The sequence below is a fragment of the Erpetoichthys calabaricus genome, chromosome 5 (genome assembly GCF_900747795.2).
Source record: "Erpetoichthys calabaricus chromosome 5, fErpCal1.3, whole genome shotgun sequence".
NCBI classification, from domain to species: domain Eukaryota; kingdom Metazoa; phylum Chordata; class Cladistia; order Polypteriformes; family Polypteridae; genus Erpetoichthys; species Erpetoichthys calabaricus.
The window spans coordinates 36,142,710-36,163,873 of NC_041398.2; the positions used below are offsets into that span (position 1 = coordinate 36,142,710).

A 21,164-nucleotide genomic window follows, 5' to 3' on the forward strand; every position below is an offset into this window, starting at 1 on the left:
ACATCAGCTCACTTTACAGTACACCAGGAAGAGGAATAGATGCATTTGCAAAAACGAAGCATGCTAAATACAGCTTGGCTTGAGAGCATTTTAGGAAAAAGCTGAGGAAATTCCCTGCAAAGTACAGTATACAACATTCTGCTGTAATGCCACAGCGGGACATTTGCAATGTATTAAAGGACAAGACAAACATCTCATAGGGTGTGTACAGTGATAGAACAAAACATGTTTCTAGTCAGCTTGGTTGATGCCAAAGGCTTGAGCCAGAGTACCACATTCTATCTTGTGGCATTACTACCAGACATAAAGGAAAACATTTTACAAAGAAGATGCAAAAGAAGAAAACTCTGCTTATCACAGTCAATTAGTTTGTGCTCAACAACTGACGGAGTGGTGGCTCTGAGGCTAAGGATCTGTGCTGGTATCCCGAAGGTTGCTGGTTCGAATCCCTGTCACTGCCAAAAGAGATCCTACTCTGCTGGGCCCTTGAGCAAGGCCCTTAACCTGTAATTGCTCCAGGGGTGCTGTACAATGGCTGACCCTGCGCTCTGACCCCAAGGGGTATGCGAAAACTACCAAATTCCTAATACAAGAAATTGTATAAGGCGAAATAAAGAACAAAAAAAAAAAAAAACAGGAATGCACTAATAATTGAGAATTACATCATATCTACCTATTATAAAAAAAAATCTTGGAAGCAGACGAGACGTGATTTTCTTGGAGACACTTTAACGTCCCGCGAGACAAGGCAGTGAGACAAAAGGACAGCTGCTATACAGGATTTTAAATGTTTGAAGCGCTGCGCGACATGCAGATCATGCAGCACGGCAGCAGCAGCAAGCCAGGAGCTTATCGAGCAAAGAGGAGGTAAAAAAAATGTATTTGGTTCCCATTGTATCACTGTTTAAGAGGGGGTTTCGAAGGAGCGACCGCATCTCCTTAGCGTGCGTTCAGCCCCCCTCTTCACAACGCGAGTGGCAGAGACACAAAGTGGCTGGTGCACAGCGCACCTCAGGGAGGGGGGACAGGGGGTAGGCAAGTGAAGCGAGCAGACACTACATAGATAAAAACTGAGAGATGAAATCAGTACTACACAGAAACAAGATGATCCAGACATATACCTCGTCAGCCTTGCTGAAAAACTGCCTCTGCAACTGTGTAGATTAATACTAGCAATCAGAAATTAGAGAACAAATTACATTTTTGGAATTTACAAAGTAATGTGCAAAGTTGGGTGGCACGGTGACGCAGTGGTAGTGCTGCTGCCTCGCAGTAAGGAGACCCGGGATCGCTTCCCGGGTCCTCCCTGCGTGGAGTTTGCATGTTCTCCCCGTGTCTGCGTGGGTTTCCTCCGGGTGCTCCGGTTTCCTCCCACAGTCCAAAGACATGCAGGTTAGGTGCACTGGCGATCCTACATTGTCCCTGGTGTGTGCTGGGTGTGTGAGTGGGAGCCTTGCGGTGGGCTGGCGCCCTGCCCGGGGTTTATTCCTGCCTTGTGCCCAGTGTTGGCTGGGATTGGCTCCAGCAGACACCCGTGACCCTGTGTTAAGATATAGCAGGTTGGACAATGACTGACTGTCTGTACAAAGTTACTTTTTATCCAAATCAAATGTTATCTCAACATAAATAGAAGAGACATATTGCAATTATATTTCATCAGTGAAAACTATCCTACATCACAAAATAAAACAAGTTTATTGAAGAATATCAGCAATTGAAATTAGAGAATGAGTTGTACTAATTAACAGCTGGTTCTAATCTGGTAATATCTTGAAATACCAGGCAACACCAACCGATTAGTCAACATTGTTAGAAAGTTTGAAAAATGGTGAGCCATTCTAGGGTGATGAAGGCTGATGTGCTGACCTTCTCAGCCATTAGAAAAGAAGTTTAAATTTTTAAATATTGAAGCTGTACAAGAAACAAAGTCATTCAAGTCTTGATAAAATGCCGGTCTCTTGTGAGACAAGTGACAGAGAAAACAGGATGATACACAGACTCTCAGGGGGGATCAGTTCAACACTGCAGCTGAAATTGCACCCCAATTCATTGCTGAACAAGGCAAAAACTTGTCCCAGAATACAGTGTCTCATCTTCTGAAAGAATTGGGACTTTAGGCCCACTCCGCAATGACCAAGCCTTCCATAAGCCTTTGCTGATAATCATGTTGTGCAAGCTGAGGAGAACTTGTCCAAAGTTAATTTCATTATCAAAAAAAAAGTTTCATTTAGTTGGGGCAGATGGGAAACAATATGTTCAACATCAAATTGGGAAAAAAAGAACACAAAGTGTGTGAAGAAGTCAGTAAAGTTTGGAGAAGAAAGTGTCGTAGTGTGGGGGGTGTTCTCTGTGGTGGGAGATGCACCTTTCATACAGCTACATAGGTGAATGTGTGTCAACATATGGTTCCATTCAAAATGGGTCAAGCAATTCTTATAAGCGGAGAATATTGAAATGATGAAATAGTCAGCCCAGAATCCTGATCTGAAAACAATTGAGAATCTCTGAAAGATAATTGGCAGCAAAGCTATGGCAAAGAAACATGCCACAGTTACGGAATTGTGGAAACCGCTGGAGGATGAATGGAACAAAATCAAATCAGAGCAGTGCAAGAAATTGGTCATGTCCTGTGGGCAAAGATGTGTCAAAGTCATTGAAAGCAAGGGCCTCTACACTTTCTATTAATTTTGAACTGCCAAAATGCATTTGCAGACTTCTTTTACAATACTGCCGTAACAGTTCTCTAATTTTGATAACTGCAGTTTTCCAAAATGAAATGTTTTTTAATGACTTTTCTGCCTTGGTTATGCTTTAAAACCATTCTAGTAAAACAGTAATTATACATACAGCTACTATGACTTTAAATTTTGAATAGTGACAGCCCCCGATTATTTGAAAGGAACATTTTCACAAATTATTCTCTAAATTTGATCACTAGTGTATATGCACAGAGGCAAAGTGGTTGCATGTGTTCTTGATAACTCACAAATATTATGGACGCACATCATTAGCACATTTCTCTCTTATGCTGAAAGCTGCAGTCAGTGATGGTTTTAACAGGAATCATAACCCTGACAAAAGACTACCTGATCATATTGACCTATCAGCTATCAGAACAATTGTTGTTGGCTGCTGACATGGCACAGTTAACAGGCTGTGTACATGAATAAATCCTAAGCATGTTAATACTGTATGTTCCAAAACAATACTAGTAATGTAAACAAACTGCTTGTGACATTTTTACAATGACCATGGTGTTGAATGATCTAGCCTCTGCAATAATCAGGACTACTCGGATCTAATTTAGAGATTCTGAATGACAAAGGAGGAAACGTAGCAAAATATGGTACGGTATAAGTAGAGTAAGTTAATGGTAAAAGGAATGTTAAAATTGAAACAAGAATTCAAAACAAGTATAAATTAACATTTAGAGTGAACAGAAGTAATAATACAAATTTACAAGTAAGGCTCCAACCAAAGAGATTCACTTCTCTTTACACTAATTGGATGCGGATGTAGTGGTCACATATCTGATGTCTCTTTCTTTTCAATCAGACAAACAAGGAAGTCATAGCTAATAAAATCAAAGAATATGAAGCGTTTTTAGTAAAGAGAAATGTTTTTCTGTGTTGAAGCAGATTCTTTCCATCAGTGAGGTTCCTTGAACTCCACAATCTCAGAGTCTTACCATTTATTTATCCAGTTATGTTTTGGTCTCCTTATTTAACATCTACTCTTAAGATGCATAATCGTTCTTTTAAAATTAAAAAGTGTGTTATGTTCCTATATATTTTGTAAATGTCAGTGTCCTGGGTTTATAATTAGTTATTTCTTCATACTAGAAAATGCAAATGATACTTTTGTATTTGCTTTTACATATTTTATTGCACTTAAATGCCCTCTACATATAATTTATTTTTCTCTTTTAACCCATGCTTTGTTAAAATGAGAGCTACTTGGCTATCTGGAAAACGTAAATTTAATATGATTAAAGAAGGACTACGCAAACCTACAAGAACAATTCAGACTACCAAATTTTCCAAATTGTACTATTCTCTGCTTATAAAATTGGAGGTATTTAAGAGTTTCCTTGAAGTCATTATTTGAATATTGGGGTAGGGGGTGTACTCATGCTTAACTCAAACTATGCAAAAATGAGCAAAGTCATATGTCACTGTTAAAAGGAAAACTATCTGCAGTCAGTAACATAAAGAATCACCCAAGACTAACGTTCATGGTTATCGACAAGAATAACACAGAGGATAGATAGATAGATAGATAGATAGATAGATAGATAGATAGATAGATAGATAGATAGATAGATAGATAGATAGATAGATAGATAGATAGATAGATAGATAGATAGATAGATAGATAGATAGATAGATAGATAGATAGATAGATAGATAGATAGATAGATAGATAGATAGATAGATAGATAGATAGATAGATAGATAGATAGATAGATAGATAGATAGATAGATACTTTATTATCAATTGAGTCCTGAAGTAAACTTTTTGAAACTATTGCTCTCAGTATTTCCCTAACCAAACTACACTCAATTTTCTGATTCTCATTCAACTCCTGAATTTCCTCCTTTTCATATGCCACCTTGGAACTTTAAAATGTTTCTACTTATATACTGTAGCTATACTCTAAATATCAAACAAGTTCATAGTGTGCCAAAGACTACTTTCCCAGTAAACTGAAATTTCTTGCAAATCATTCAAATGTATTAAATGCAGTTTGATTTTCTTTATAAAGCATCTTGAGTAAAAATGTTAGCTTTATGGATTGAGTGATAATTTAACTAATTCATTTTAAATGCCATTATAGTGTCTGGGAGCAAGACACAATATTTAAACTTGGTAGACTTGTGTGTGCCCAAACTCATTATTCAGGACAAACAGGAGTCAACAATCAACCTACCTTTACTGGTCTGGGGTTGATGACTGATTTAATAGGATTGTCAATGTAAAGGAAACAAGCATGGTCAACAGGAGAACTGGCAAATTCCTTAAAGACAGTAAGCTGAAATCAAATCTGGGACCCTTAACCTGTGAGGCAGCAATGCTCACCACAAATTATTTGACACCGGTGATATGAATCTGCAAGTATATGATAAAACTCAAAATTCACTACTCGCCATTTGAGACTTTGCCTGTTCTTCATAATTGTTTTGTGATAGTGCTTTGAAAGATTCCCTGATTGACCTACTACATGATTAATTACTTTATTATATAATTACTGGCACTAACCCAATTCTTATCCTATATTTTGTAAGAAAAGCAATTAATAATTACAGAGTAGGGACTACTTGGATATATCTATTAGTCTATTATCTCACCATAATAAACAAGAAATGTTTCATTAGATCTTATTAAGACCTACTAAGCACCAATGACAACAACTCACAATAGTGCATCTATTAATCACTCCCTGCTATGTAAGACCTTAGGAAATGCCTTGTGTTACACAGCAACAGGGGACTAATAAATGCGCTATCACAAGCATTAAAGCCTATGCTAAAATCTTACCAAAAAGCATACATGTTTCACACAAGATACAGTAAACCTTTGGTGTTTATGTATTGGTTAATAAATCAATCACAGCATGTCTCGAGTGTTTGAGTTAATTTTTTCATGGCATTTAGATAGGAGGTCTGTGAAGCGAGTAAGTAGTCATGAGCAAAATGTAAGACAAAAATAAATGCAATGCAAGTTTTAAACGTTTCACATAGGATAATAAATGAAGGCATTGAGATTCCTTTCTCCTTTCCCAAGCTTTGCATTGTAAATCATTGGTGCTGTACTGCTAAGAACTGGCAGAAAAGGTGTGATATTTTCAAATAAATTGTTATGCAAGTACTATTTTTTAAGACATTGTACCTATTAGGTTTAATCCACCAATCAATCAGTCCTTTTTTATTTCCTTGGATATCCTTATGCTTTTTTGACAATGTTTTGAGTCCCCTGGATGTCTAAGTTGCAGAAGTGGTGTCACTAAAAATGCTGCCTAATCATCACATTTTACAAAAATTACAAACTTTGTTTTCTTCTTGATGCAGTAAAACTGTGTTAAGTTAGTAAAATTGCTCATAGTATTTAAATTGTACCTAAACAACTTTGTGCCATATACGGTATATATGTACAGTATACATAAACACATAACATATACAAAAACACATGGTCCCAGATGTCTATCTATCTATCTATCTATCTATCTATCTATCTATCTATCTATCTATCTATCTATCACTTTGCCTTAGACCTTTATGACTATTTAAAAATTTAGCAAAATAATATATTCAGCACATTTAATACAGCTCAGGGTCTGAGGCCAGACTAGGTACAGGTCCATTACAGGATTTACTCATATCATATCATCATATCCTTGTTAATGCGAGCAATTCAGTATCTCTTAAATGTATTTGGGACATAGAAATTATAACAAAGTACCTGGTGGAAGATTCACGCAGACAACAGTAGATATTGCAAACTCTAGACAGACCGCTATTGAAGCACAGGATTCAAACACATGACACCAGATCAATGAAGCAGAAGCCCCAGCACTACACCACCCAAGCAAAATAAATTATTTCTAAAAATAAATTCAATGAAATGAAGTTTACTTCCATGCTGCTCAATGTAAAATGTTATTTTTTTCAGTTCACCTGACCTGAGCTGCTGCCTTCTTAATTTAATAGTTTTACTTTTCAGAGTGGCAATAATGTTAACGTTTTCCCAGTGAGACTACTCAGTGACACATCTTATTAAGTAAAATAAAACTGAGCAAAAACATACAAAGATGCTCATATTTTTCAATTTACTAAATTAGACAAAATGATTTAATATCTATTGACCCAAGTGGAAAAGTAATTGCCTACTTGGACCACATAACTGCTTATATCCTATTTAGCACCAATAACTGCAAGCAGACATTTTCTGAAGTCATTCATCAGCTATTATAGTAATGTAAATTAATTCTGTTCCACTGTACCTTGCAGACCTGCTTTCACTCAGAAACACCAGTCTTTTTACAAGCATACATTACCTATTTCAATAGTGGTGACAATATACAGTATCAAGGGAGTTTAGGTCTAAACACTGGCATCAAAGTTAGTGGAGACTTTTGAGGACTAATCAGATTTTTGGATTTTCTGAATTAGGAGGACTGATAATAGGATAGTGTTTTAAAGAGACAGAAGAGTATTTGGGAGCTGGCCAAGCAGGCAAGAAACATAGATGTGCAACACTTGTTGAAGAAGTCACAGAAAGGCAACACAATTTAATTACCTACATTTTATTCTCCTCGTTTTTATTTCTCTGCCTTATTCATCTTTTGTATTTGAGGATATGTATACACTATTTTGATACTTTGGATATCCTATTAATGTATGTATCCCAGGTGCTAAGACATCAAGGAAATACATTCCTTTTATGATGTATACTGTATCACCTGTTCATTTAGATTCTAAACTGAAAATATTCAGTTACTTTAATCTTTCATCACAGTTCATTTGCCGTAGGCCTAGAAAAAGTTTAGTTGCTCTTCTCTAGACTTAGTGCTGTTATATCCCCCTTAATATACAGTATGAGCACCTAAACAACACCAGTATTGCAAACGTGGCCTCACAAATGTCTTAAACAGCTTAAGTAAAGACTCATTAGATTGTTTATCCTACACATTTAGCAAGACAATATTACATCTAATTACACAGTGTTTGTTTCACGGATGTGGCAAGCTCATTATTGCTTTAATAATAATTACTTTTAAGATTATGACTCTCCACTATGGGCGGCATGGTGGCACAGTGGTAGTGCTGCTGCACTGCAGTGAGGAGACCAGGGTTTGTGTCCTGGGTCCTCTGCGCATGAAGTTTGCATGTTCTCCACATGTCTGTGTGGGTTTCCTCTGGGTGTGCCAGTTTCCTTCCATAGTCCAAAGACATACAGGTTAAGTGGATTGGTGGTACTAAATTGGCCATAGTGTGTGGTTGGTGTGTGTGTGTGTGCTGATGTGTTCGCCATACAGTGGACTGGCACCCTGTCTAGGCTTTGGTTCCTGCCTTGCACCCAGTACTGGCTGGGATAGTCTCCAGCATCCTGTTCAAGTCTAAGCATGTTAGAAAATGACTGAGTGACTCTCCACTATGCAATTTTACATACTTTTTTAAATTCCTGCATTTGAAACTTTACATTTATTTACAGTAAAATCCACCATCCACATATCTTTAAAAGCTAAATCCAGCTCTTCTATAGAAATTCTGTTGTATCTGGAGTTATATGCTATTCTCTCAATTTAGCATCATATGTAAAAAACTAGTTTTGGTGCATTTGTCTTGAAAATGAAATTAACACCACTGTTGTACATCCAAGTAGCCTCTTGCTAAGCACCCATGTCTATCATGGATTATAGTATCACAGATATCTTATGCTATAGGGTGATGTAGTTGCTAACACTTCTAGACAGATCCAGTGCCCAGAGTTTGAAACCATAAGTCTTGGTCATTGTCTGTGTGGAGCTTACACCTATTAAACCCGTCTGTGTGGGCTTTCCACTAAGTACTACAGTTTTCCTGACACATGCCCCCAAGGACATGCAGGTTGAATTAACTCATGATTCCAAACTAGCCCTGTGTGGATGTGTGTGTGTGGGTGGGGGCATGAGATGGACTGGCACCCTGTCGAGAGCTACTTTCTGCCTTGATCCTGATGCTGCCTGGACAGGCTTCAACATTTTTGATTATGTGTTGGATTGAGTAGGTGTGTCATGTTATGGTTTCTTATGGTTCTTGTTTCACTTAAGTGCAGTTCCTTAAATTAAAATAAAATAAAAATGTTTCCTCTGCCTGCCAGTTAAAGATTCACTGAAAACATTTGAATACAGACACTCACCTTCCATAATATCTTTATTCCTCTGAAGATAAAAAAAATAGTGAAGTAAATCAGTCCATCATGTAAAAACAGGTACAATCTATACAATCTTCTAAATCGTGTTTCATTAGCACTGACTCTGAACCTGAAAAGCTGGAGCTGGAGAAAAAAGTCACTGCTTGAAAAGTCTTACTTCTAACAACAAGATACGAATAGCAGCATGGTGATGCAGTGGTTAGTAATGCTGCTTGTCAGTGCGGCTCAAGTAAAGTTTATTGTCATGTGTTATCAGTGTAATGAAACTGTTACTTGCATGTCTCCTCATGACAGCTGAAAATAAAACAATGTTCCTTCCATGTCTACATGGGTACTTTTCAGGTACTCTAGTTTCATCCCACATTCCAAAAAATGTTCAATGGATGGAGGATGGAAGAGGATGATGTTTTATAATGTATGATATACTTAGTATTGCATGAACAGTGTATTTTTACTGCTATTTTCAGCACCATTAGTTTAATATTACTTAATTTTACAGTGTGAATAATAATTCAGATGTCCATATGATAAACATGATGAACATCTTATAAATCAACTAAACTGTGCATGTGGCATTAACTGTTGACTCAAGATTTGCTCATTATGAGTTAGTGTAAGAGCATGCTCTGTAATTGACTAGCATCCAATCCAAAGTTGCTTCCTTTGTGGCATCTGCACCTACAGGGATACACCCACCCTTCCTGTGATCCTGGACTGGAAACAATGGAAAAATAAAAACAAATGGACTTTAAAAAATGTTTTAATTAAAAAGACCGAGTAGAGTTGCTTGTAGATGGTAAGCATAATATGATTTCAGAGGTGGAAAACTAAACCAGTAATAGTGGAATAGCAAACAAGTGCAAAGAGAAAAACTGAAATGAGACTAACATTTGGATAGTTCTATTATAAGTTAAATTTTCTATTATAGCAGTCATGAAAAAAACTACACAAAGCAGTAACATATGAATAATTAAATAAAAATATAAATATGACAGAAAAAAATGTGGTTATGATGTAATATTGAATGGCAGGTATTAAAAAAGTCTTCCAATAGCACACTAAATCACCGTGGTAAACTGCTTTGCAGGCTATTCAGGGAATTATGGAATGGGTATAGAACTTAGTTCAAGATATCTAGCAGCTTAACCAGAATCCAGAGAGTCTAGGCTAGTGCTTAAAATAGAGCTAAACATCCTGACTAGATCTGGAATGTCATATTTGCATTTGGTTTTAAAGTTCATTTACAAATAAAATACTTAAATCATCTTTTGTTATGGCTGAATCTACCATCATGGTTACCTTGGTGTGCCCTGCTCATAAAAGTACCTTTCTATACAAGAAGAAAATCCCTAAAAACAGGAAAAGTTCAATTTTTCACATATAGAACAGACACTCACAGCAATCCACTACCCAGCACAACAGCCCCATGTCACCTGGATCCTCACAATTAAAATCCTATCCAATCAGACTTAATAAAAAGCTTTTCAAAGTCTTGGCTGGTGGATATAGGTGGAGCATGATTAACGCAGGTGGCTATAGGTCAATTGTATGAGATCATACTTTTGATGTTTTACAATGCCACAAAAAGAGAAAAAGACAAATGAATGGTGCAACAAAAAGAAAAATTTAAAAAGACAGAAGCAAAAGGCATTGTTTTGGAGAAAACTATATGAGAATGATGATTAGAACATGCACTCTGAGAGCAAGCTGTACCTACAGCAGTTGAGACTAATTAGACATTATAATGGACAGCCGGGTTCCATGCCTGGCAGGGACACCCCTGCTGCATCTGTTCCGGGGGAGCAGCCATGGTCTCCTCAATACCTCCCCCGGGACACTTGGTGGCAACCTCCCTGGCGGACAATGATTCCCCAGCCTGGCGCATGGCTCCATGGGAGATGGAGTTCTCCACAGCCTGGTTGGGGGCTCAGATGGCCGCTAAGGGGAGCTGTATGGAGGCTGCAGCCCAGCTGGTTGTATCTTCAGCCCCACCCGGAAGTGCAATTAGGGTCAGGTGATCAAGCACCTGGAACGCTTCCGGGTGGGATATAAAAAGGGCCAGCCACCACCACTCGAGAGAGCCAGAGTCGGGAGGAGGAGGACTAAGCCTGAGGAAGAGTGGTGGTGCCAGAAGGAGTATTGGAGTTAGTGTGAGTGTTTTGGGACTGTGTTGGGCCTGTGGGACACGGGGAAGGCATGCCCCCCACGGCTGAAGAAAAATAAAAGCGTGTTTTACTTAAGTACGTGCCTCTGCCTTAGTCTGTGCCAGGTCGGGCGCTATATAGCGCCGTTCACAACATACTTTACAGATAGTAAGGTCAGGAAAAAGCCAGTATCACCGTAGTGTGCTACAAGCAATGTGCAGTCTGATTCTGTGGCATCCCATAACACAGATGTGAGCAATAATGTGGAGGACAGCAAGGCCAATGCAGGAAATAAGATGCACCAAATAACAGAAAACCTAAAAAAAACTATTTTTTTTTGTTTTATTTGGTGCAAACGCACTATGCATATCCAGTTACACGCTCAGTTATATATATCACCCTTTTGCCACATCAAATACTTGCGTAGGCCTTTGAAAAATGCTTTTTGTTCCTTAACTGTGCTATCAGAAAAAAGTTGATTTTCCCATAGATGTAATGTGGCCCTTAGCAGTTAGTTTGTTAAATTCACAGGAATACATGAAATAACAAAACAGAATCATAAAATTAACCAGATATAAACATGGGTATTCTTTCCTACTTCAATCCCTGTAACTGATTTATAATTGACACACAATATGTGATGTTCATAATGTGTGAGTATTATGCATGTGGGGTAGTGAAGTAAGGTGTGGAGGGCATTTTGAGTTTTGACACCCAGGAGCCAGTGGAATTCGTAATCCAGCCTGGCATTTCTTACCTTTCACAAAGCAATGAGAAAAATAAAAGTACATCACCTTTCAGTTCTTTGGTTTTACACGTCAGGACGTAACTTATCATTATTTAGATCTCTTAAAGTTAGATAAATTTAACTTCATTATTGATATAGTGGTTAAGTGCTACTGCTTTAATGATCCCACATGCTGGGCTCAGATACCATCATGGACTGTTGTTTGTGTAGACTTTTGATACTCCAGTTTTCCTCCCATATAACCAAATATTTGTAGGTAAGGTTGATGGGTGAATCTAAATTGTGATGAAACCTTGTTCAGGGCTGATTCCAGAATTTCACTTAAACTACTGGGATAGACTACAGGCTGCAGCTGCTCTGAACTGGATTATGATGGTTTGAGATAACATGCAGAAGCCACATGTAAAAAAGGTAAGTACACTCTGTGATTCAGTACTTTCCAGAACTACCTTAGAGAAAAAGGTTTTCTGTATAATTGTAAATGTCACTGGTATCTTATTTTAGGAATTTTGGTCTACACTTTTTTAAAACTATCAGCTCATTGGCAAGCAATGGCATTTGTTTATGAACAGTCCTCTTAAGTTCCCTCCACAACTTCTCAATGAGATTGAGATCGTTTACTTTAAGCTTTGTTAAAATTTTTAGGACAATTGTGTTGATGCATGATACAATTTCAACCAAGCTTTTGAAATCTAGTCTCATATTTCCCTCTAGATTACTAGTGGAGCACATGTTAAACTTAGTAGCAGAGAAGTATCCAGGTCTTGTGGCTATAAAACTTCTCAAATAATCACTTCTCCACCAACATACTGAATGGTTGCCTAAATGCTTGTCGAGGTAATGTTTAATTTCTGCCATAAATGGCATTATGGATAATGACCAACCAATTCCACTTTTGTCTCCTCTGTCTATTGCTCTGGAAGTGTTGTAGTATAACTTTGGAAAATTAAGCCATGGTGCCATGTTTGTTTTACAGGAAAGGAGTTTTCTGTAGACTACCCTTCCATGAAAACCACACACACATATTTGCCCTTTTTCTTACTGTAAAATCATTAACCGGTGTATTTACCACAATAACAGAGGCCTGTAGATTCACAGATGTAGCTTCAGGGTTGTTTGTGATTTTTCTGAATGCCATATGATATGAGCTTTGAGTAAATTTGCTGAAGTATCCACTCCCAGAAATAATGGTACCTATCTTAAATATTCTCCATTTGTAATTAACAACTTTCACTGTAGAATGATGTATTTCACATTGTTTAAAAATGGCTTTTATTTACTTATTCATTTGCTTAGCAGATGCTTTTATCCAAAGTGACTTATAAAAGAGATCAACATAATCGAGGAAACATCAGTCTGAATGACCGCTTAGGAACAAATGCTATGAGGCAATGATACAAAATTGATCACACAAGTGGACAGCCCAAAACAAAATACAAGCTAGTTATAGTTCCTAGGATACAAAAATCTAACTGCTGATATCAGTTAGAAAGAAATTCGCCAAATACGAGAGACTCCATATGTTTCTTAAACACATTGAGAGAGTCAGAATTTCAAATAGAGATCAGCAGTTTGTTTCTTCAGCCAGGAGCTACACATGAAAAAGATTCTGCACTGAAATTTAATACAGTGCAGCGGAGGCATGACCAGATGCCATTTAACAGCAGACTTGAGTAGTTGAGAAGGCGCATAGGACCTCAAAAGTGTCTCAGTATAAAAGGGTGCTGACCCACTGACTACTCTGTAGGCACGTATCAAGGATGTGAACTTAATACACGCTAGTACAGGAAACCAGTGTAGTGATCTGAAGTGAGGAGTGACATGTGCCTGCCATGGCTGGTTAAACACCAGATGTGCTGCTGTTATTTCAATCGTCTACAGTGGCTTGGTAATGCATGTCAGTAGTTCTTCCAGCATAGTGCTGCAGTAGTGTAGGCATGATAAAACCAGAGCCTGTGTGCTGCATAGTCTTCCAGTTATGGTATGATACTGAAGATATTGCATAGTGTAAATCTGTAAAACTGAGAGGCCATAGTAAAATGGTCCCTGAAGGACGGCTGGTCATACATAGATCATTTCCTCAAGGTTGCGAACTGACTTGGTGGGTGTTAGATGGACATGCCGGGATAACAAGAAAGGTGTCACCAATTTTAAAACTTGTCGCAGACTTGACTGATGCTAGTTATATAAACCACAGGAGAAGTGTAGTGTTTACTTTTCATTCATCCATCCATCCATTATCCAACCTAACTACAGGGTCACAGGGGTCAACACAGGATGCAAGGCAGGAAACAAACCCCGGGCAGGGCACCAGCCCACCGCTGGGCACACGCTCACACACACACACACACACACATACACCAAGCACGCACTAGGGACAATTTAGAATCGCCAATGCACCTAACCTGCATGTATTTGGACCGTGGAAGGAAACCGGAGTATCCGGAGGAAACCCATGCAGACACGGGGAGAACATGCAAACTGCACGCAGGGAGGACCCGGGAAGCGAACCCAGGTCTCCTAACTGCGAGGCAGCAGCGCTACCCACTGCGCCAGTTTACTTTTCACATCAAGAAAAAAAAATTAAAGACAGTCTTCATGTGACCTAAAGGATATCAATGATCTTCTTTCTGAAAAGAACATCCATAATGCAAAGATGCTTTGTCAGTATGTTGTGCACTGAATCCTCATCTGTTCAGGTAATATTCTAGCAAAAGAAAAGTGAAAAACTACTGAATATAAGTAATATTGTGCACATTATAATGTGATTTTGATAAACTTACCCATTTGCTGGAGAAATGATCCATTCAAAGACATTGCTGAAGGTGAAGCAACTGTGGGAAAAAACACACTCAAGGTTAGACAGAAACTGCATACATTAAATGGCAGGAGTCTTTTGAGCACTGACAAACTTTTTGATATTGTAACTTCTATAAAACTCAGACATGTGCATTCAGTTAGAACAATGTAGAGACAAAAATGAAAAATTACCAGAGTTAGTAGACAAAAGCTGTTTATTTGAGATTTCACTTCAAATGCCACATACCTCTCAGAGTCATGGGTACATCCATTAGAATCGTTATAGCTTAAACAAGAACTTAGCAGAAGTGAAGAAATGGCGTGGGTTGGCTGTTAGGCAGAAGGTGCTCTGAAAAGTCTACACCTTTCATGGGTTATATAGATTTTTGTTGTTCAAGAAATAAGCAACAAGAGGAACTGGTTAAGGCTATGGCTCTCATACAGAGCAATTTGAATGTTGAGGCTTCATTTAAGTGATGATGTAAAATTTGTTATTACCAATAACCACAAAACAAAGGAAGAAACAGAGCCAAAACTATTAAATGTTTTCACTAAGGAGACTAACAAACAGACAGCTCTGATATGGACCTTTGAGATTATCTGACTTCAACATAATATTTAGTATGTAAATTCTGGTAGCATTTTTACTCTAGTAAATCAAATAATATAATTTCATATACTGTATTGTCGTTGGTTACTTTGTTGATTTGCATATGAGGAATAATTACAATAAAGTATACACAATTTATTATTTGTACAATTCTCTCAAATTTGTTGTCATGCTACTATGGTTTGTAAATCACTTCGGAGAATTGCATTTGCTAATTAAATCTGTGTTGAAACATATACATCAATATCTGAGGTGTGCAAATAACGCAGTTGCCCTTGCAATATTTTGCCTTCAGCATTACAGCAGAACTCACTGATTTTCCGTTTAGAAAAATGTTTCTTTGATTGAAATATTTACTATGACAGAGGCTTTCCACACAAATTTCTACAGTCATACCTGTTACATTAACTGGCAGATTTAAAATGATCACTATGTAACTATGACTATATGCATGTGTGTGTCCTGTGATGGATTGGCATTAAGTGCAGTCAAGTTTGAATTTGGTCGCACACAAACCTAAACTGAATTCAGCTGGCTTGAGAACATATGCATGTACTGTATGTACCATGTTCATAAACTGCAGAGCTAAGTTCAAGTCACTTGAAAATATTATCAGGAAGTAGTTAAAATAAATTAAATGGTAGATGGATGGATAGATGTAAGAAGGAACGGCTGTTTACACATAAACATAACACAATGACCTTTTTCATAAACTTCACTTTTTTAAAATTATTCCTGTATCCTTGTAGCAGACTCACAGATATGGCCAGCTTTAGGATGGTAGCATTCTTTTCTACAGAAAAAAAAAAAATTGGGAGTGCGCTCCCCTCGACTTTCTCGTATACTGAGATAGAGGAAAAGGTCATCACAACTACTTCCAGTTGTGCAATACTTATCAAATATCATATGTCTTTGTTCCTCATCATAACTAATTGATGCACAATAATTTATCTCTATTTATAAGCAAACTTTATATTAAAATGATACTTTCACACTTAGGGAGGTCAAAAACGGTAGTGGATTTTTTTCATTATTACATATGCATTATCTAGATTACATGCAAAGTAAAATGAGTTATAGTCACCTAACTGCTTTAGGTAAAACTGCATTTAGTTACATTTAGTTATGATAATAATGGTGGAAATAAAAAAAAAATCATAAAATTAAATGTATTACCAGGAACACAATGGGGATGTAGCAGCTTATTGTTCCCTTTACATCTTTAGGTTTACATGGCATGTTCAATGTTTACACATTATTGTTAAACTGATGATGCATAAATTGAAATAAAATTAATAATACATATAAATACATAATAAATGTAACAAATAATAAATATAAATACATATTTATATTTCCATTATACAAAAAATTTGGATGGTTGTTTAAATAAAATACTATTACCGGCTAAGTAATTTTTCTCAAATTTCGTATCTATTTGCATTTTATCATTATAAATATCTATACAGCTGCAGTGGGTTGGCACCCTGCCCGGGATTGGTTCCTGCCTTGTGCCCTGTGTTGGCTGGGATTGGCTCCAGCAGACCCCCGTGACCCTGTGCTCGGATTCAGCGGGTTGGAAAATGGATGGATGGATATCTATACAGAATATGAATAATTTATCTGTATTTATAACAATAGTTTACTTGAAAATTCGCAAAAGTATTCAGTTAAAGTACCACTTCCGGTTGATAGGATTTCCTTATTTTTGCTATAAAGCAAAGTGTTTGAGATATCGTGTTTACACTAAGTGCATTCATTTTTGGTTAGAACTTTTGTTGATATATACCCTGCACTGTATGGTCACTTGTGACAGTCTGGATTGGTGCCACACACCCAGGACCCTCTTGAACTTGCAACCATTGATAGTGTGGCAAGCGGCTGGGAGTGGTACCCAGAAGGACCGGAGGAGGGATTACGCCTCCTCCAGACCACGAGGGGACGACTGCCCTGATGGCTTTGGGGACCACGGGAACCGAGCTTGGAAGCTCAACCCTATAGGGGCCCGTGGTCACCGTTAGGGGGCGCCCCAACGGCTGAAGAGCCCTGGTCCTCAGCACTTCCACCACACCCAGAAGTGCTGGGGGGAAGACGACCAGGGACACCCGGAGTGCTTCTGGGTGCACTGCCGGTACTATAGCCACCCTAGGGAGTGCCAGCGGAGATTAATCGGGAGGCACCTGGAGCACGTCTGGGTGATTATAAAAGGGGCCGCCTCCCTCCATTCGTTGGCTTCAGTCAGGAGTGGAGAAGGACAGAGCTTGGGAGGAGAGGAAAGGAGGCGGCCTGAAGAGAGAGGCATCATTGTGTATAGAGGCCTGGACTTTGGGGAAGTACTGGGGTTGTGTGTGCACTGTAAATAATAGAGACTGTAAATAAACATGTGTTGTGTGATTCAAAATGATATGTGCCTGTCTGTGTCCCGGCTGTGCTCCACAATTGTCATACACTGAGCCGAGCTGGGTAAATGAGGACACACACATTCAGCAAGGGCTTGGTGCCTAAGTGTCAGTGCTTTTATTAAAAGCAATCCAGAAACAAAGTGCAATTAGAGCAGTGAATCAAATCAATCTTCAATAAATAAATAGTTCAATAAAACCAAAGTGAATGTGGAGGTTAAAAGCCCAAATAAATATATCCATAAAAGAAGGTAAAAATCTAAGGGTGAACATATTCTTCTAAAACCAAGAGTCTCTGTGCTGTTTTCTAAAATGCGACGTCTCCCCAGGTTATCCTCTTCAGATTCTGCAGCACGAGGAGATGTTCACCAGCAGATACAAACAACCCTTGGATCTAGCTCGCCAGTCCGTTGGTGAGTATTAGGCGCCGCACTCCGACTCCCACTGCCATTCCCCGGCCTTGCAGGGGAGTGCTCCTGGAGTGGTTGGTTGCTTCTGCTCCCAGACTGCTCAGCAGGAGCAACCTTCAGCCCCTTCTTGAGTGTCGGCTCACTTTACCATCCACCTGCTTCCCCTCTGTGTAGCTCCCATTCCATCCTGCTTCTGCCCTCCTCGCCCTTCCTTTAACCTCTGTGTCTTTCTGATCTGTTTCTTTTTGTTCTATCCCCCTTCTACCATGCCGACTCCTTTTTATCTGGCTTGATTGGGTGTAGGTATGGTGCTTTGCCTACTCCGATGTGTGAATGAGGCACCTGACTGATCTGCTTGTATTTGCATGTGTATGCTCAATAAGCCAAGCACCCCAATCAACCCCAAAGTGAAGCACACTCACATACCTGAACCCAATCAGAGCCAGCACCTCCCAGGACAGGATTATTTATTTAAAAACTGCACTGTGCCACAGACCTCTCATCACAGCACTATCTAATTCAACAACTTATTACCCTTTAAAATCCATGCTGTACAACATCCAGGTCAGGAGCCCTAAGTCTCACTCATACGGTATACTTTCCAGCTCTTTGTCCAAAATGATGTAGTTAAGTAAGACATTTATTTAGCTTAGACTTTACCTCCTATCATTTTTAAATACATCAAAATTCAAAACTTGTGTAGAGATTCTTTTGATTCTGCATCTAATTTAGTACAATGAACATATTTACTTAACTTGTGAATTACATCTTTACTCAAATACATGCATCCACCCATTCTCTTTAGGTCTTTTTCCATTAACATTCAGCTCCTGTTCATCACAGGACAAACTAATACGAGGCCATTTGAGCGATGCTAATTAACCTAAAATGCACATCTTTGGGATGCAGAAAGAAACCATTGTATCTGGAGGAAAAACCTATACAGGCAACGCAAGAATATGCAAACTCCATGCAAAAAGCAGAACAGGCCTGGAACTTATATTACAGCTGGGGGGCAGACACAGGCAGTGCTATCTAAATCATGGATACAAATTTTAAAAAGCAAAAGTTTCTTTGTTCTAATTAGCGAATTCTAATATCCTACCATCACAAAGTCTTGCCTGGGTGGGAATATTTTTCTTGAATATTTTCTTTTACTTTTCTGGAAATATTTTACTGTTGTGATTAAACCTTACTGTGCATAAACCCTTTGTACTCAGGAAGTACAAGCTGGTCATTTATGTCCATCACTGAGGTCACTGCACAAAATGTATAAGATGTTTTGATTAAACACTATTAAACCAAGTCACATTAACTATTTAATTTTAGTCAGTTTGAATTTGTTACAGAGTTTCATCAGGATTATGAGTTTTCAAGGATAAGTTAATCTTGTAGGACTTTTCTTCTGTTTTTTTCTAGTAATGAGGACAGGGAGACATTGCTTGTCATAGTAGTTCATCACAGAGTGAAGCCACAAATGCAAACCAGTTTGGAAATAGCAATAAATGTAACTGCATGTCTTGAGAAAATCCATTTAAACATAGGAGTTAAATGCATGTAAGTAGCAGAAAAGCATACCTACCAATGTGTAGTCATGGACCCCTCCCTAGAAAGAATGTCATGTTATCTTCAGATAAGGGGTGAGCAACTGCTCCAAGTGGAAGTTTGTTGGTGTCTTGTTTGAAGGGAGAGGTATATGGAAGATTCACTAATGAACAGATTCAAAAGCAACAGTTTGGAAGATGTTGTATGGGACTGTGATAGTGACGAGGGAACTCAAGTGAAAATTTTGATTCACCAGGAAATCTACATTCCCGTCCTCAGCTATAGTCAGAAACCCGGGGTAGTGATAGAGACAATATGGTTGTGAATGAAAGAAGGCACAATGTAGTATCTGCCTGGGCTCACTTTCTCATCGTGGTTCGAGTCCTGTCTGTGTCTTTTTTTTTCCATCTTCAGCATTTTTATGTTTCATATACAAAAACATATGTAGAAAATATATATTTTTGAAATCATTACATAAGTAATGACATCAGAGCTGACATCAAATGCTAACATCAGAGTACTTTGGAAGCATAATAACATCTTTGGATTTTCTATTACCATCTTCTGCATTGTGTAATTTAATCCGATTATGAATGCCCATGCACCATATCTATCCATCTTGCAGTGTTCTTTGTTAGCTTACTTGTCTGACTTGCTGAGGGTTTAAAATTAGCTCTCCAAGTCATAAATTACATCATTATTATTGTATATATCTTTCTCTTAAATATCCATATTACTAACCGAGAATGCTAAACCGGATGATGGACGCAGGCACATCCGGCAATGGGCCGTAGCTGCAAAAAGACGTACTGCGCAGGCGCAAAAAGAGTCCGCGAGAGTCGGCTGAGGAGCCGAGAAAGGCGGACAAAAGAGGGCGAGAGAGGCGGATGAGGGGCCGCGAGAGGCGGACAAGACCACAGAAAAAAGGAGTGAGCACAGGAAAAATGGAGAAATGAGGAAACGCAGGCAAAGCACGAAACACATTGTACACGAAACTAGACCCAAAAAAAAAAAAAAAAAAAAAAAAAAGAGGCTCGCGCACAACAGCAAGGCACCCCCCCCCCCTACAGGCACCGGACGGGACACACACCAAGAGGGGGATTCAACAAGCCCATGGAACACAAAAAAAAGAACACAAAACCACCCCACAGACCCTACAAGCAAGGGACGGGACACACACAAACAGGGGCATTCAACAAGACACAGGAACACAAAAAGAAAGAAGACGCTCGCGCGACAACAATCCTCAACCCCCCCCCCCCCCCCCCACACACACACATCCATAAGAAGTGACACCCAAAGCCACATATTCTAAAGTGAACATCAACACCTTCACACTAGACAGCATAGGTGTCAGCATTGGTGTATCTCCTTACAATAAAGCACTATTAACCGTTCAACTGCAGAAAAGGAAACATATTAACAGTGACTGCGATCCTCCTTATTACTTATCCATATTTCGCATGCTGAGAAAGAAACAAGTCATGAATACACGGTCACGGGTACAAAACGAAAAGGAAAGGACAACAGGAACAAACACACGAACACGAAAGAAACAACAAAATAGACGGCTATGTAGCATAGGTGGATCTCATT

General features: G+C 38.6%; 1 protein-coding gene across 5 annotated transcripts in view; it reads right to left on the reverse strand.

The window, feature by feature from the left end:
* The window catches only part of slc4a11 (solute carrier family 4 member 11), a 221,203-nt gene that overhangs the window by 106,572 nt on the left and 93,467 nt on the right, over window positions 1-21,164 (reverse strand). For 3 of the 5 annotated variants that reach the window (XM_051928228.1, XM_051928227.1, XM_051928230.1), the window contains exon 2: window positions 14,589-14,639. In XM_051928228.1, coding sequence (XP_051784188.1) covers window positions 14,589-14,639 — 51 coding nt within the window. Of the gene's footprint in view, window positions 1-8,898; window positions 8,921-14,588; window positions 14,640-21,164 lie in introns of all 5 variants that reach the window. The other 2 variants (XM_051928229.1, XM_028801451.2) reach the window with 1 other exon arrangement.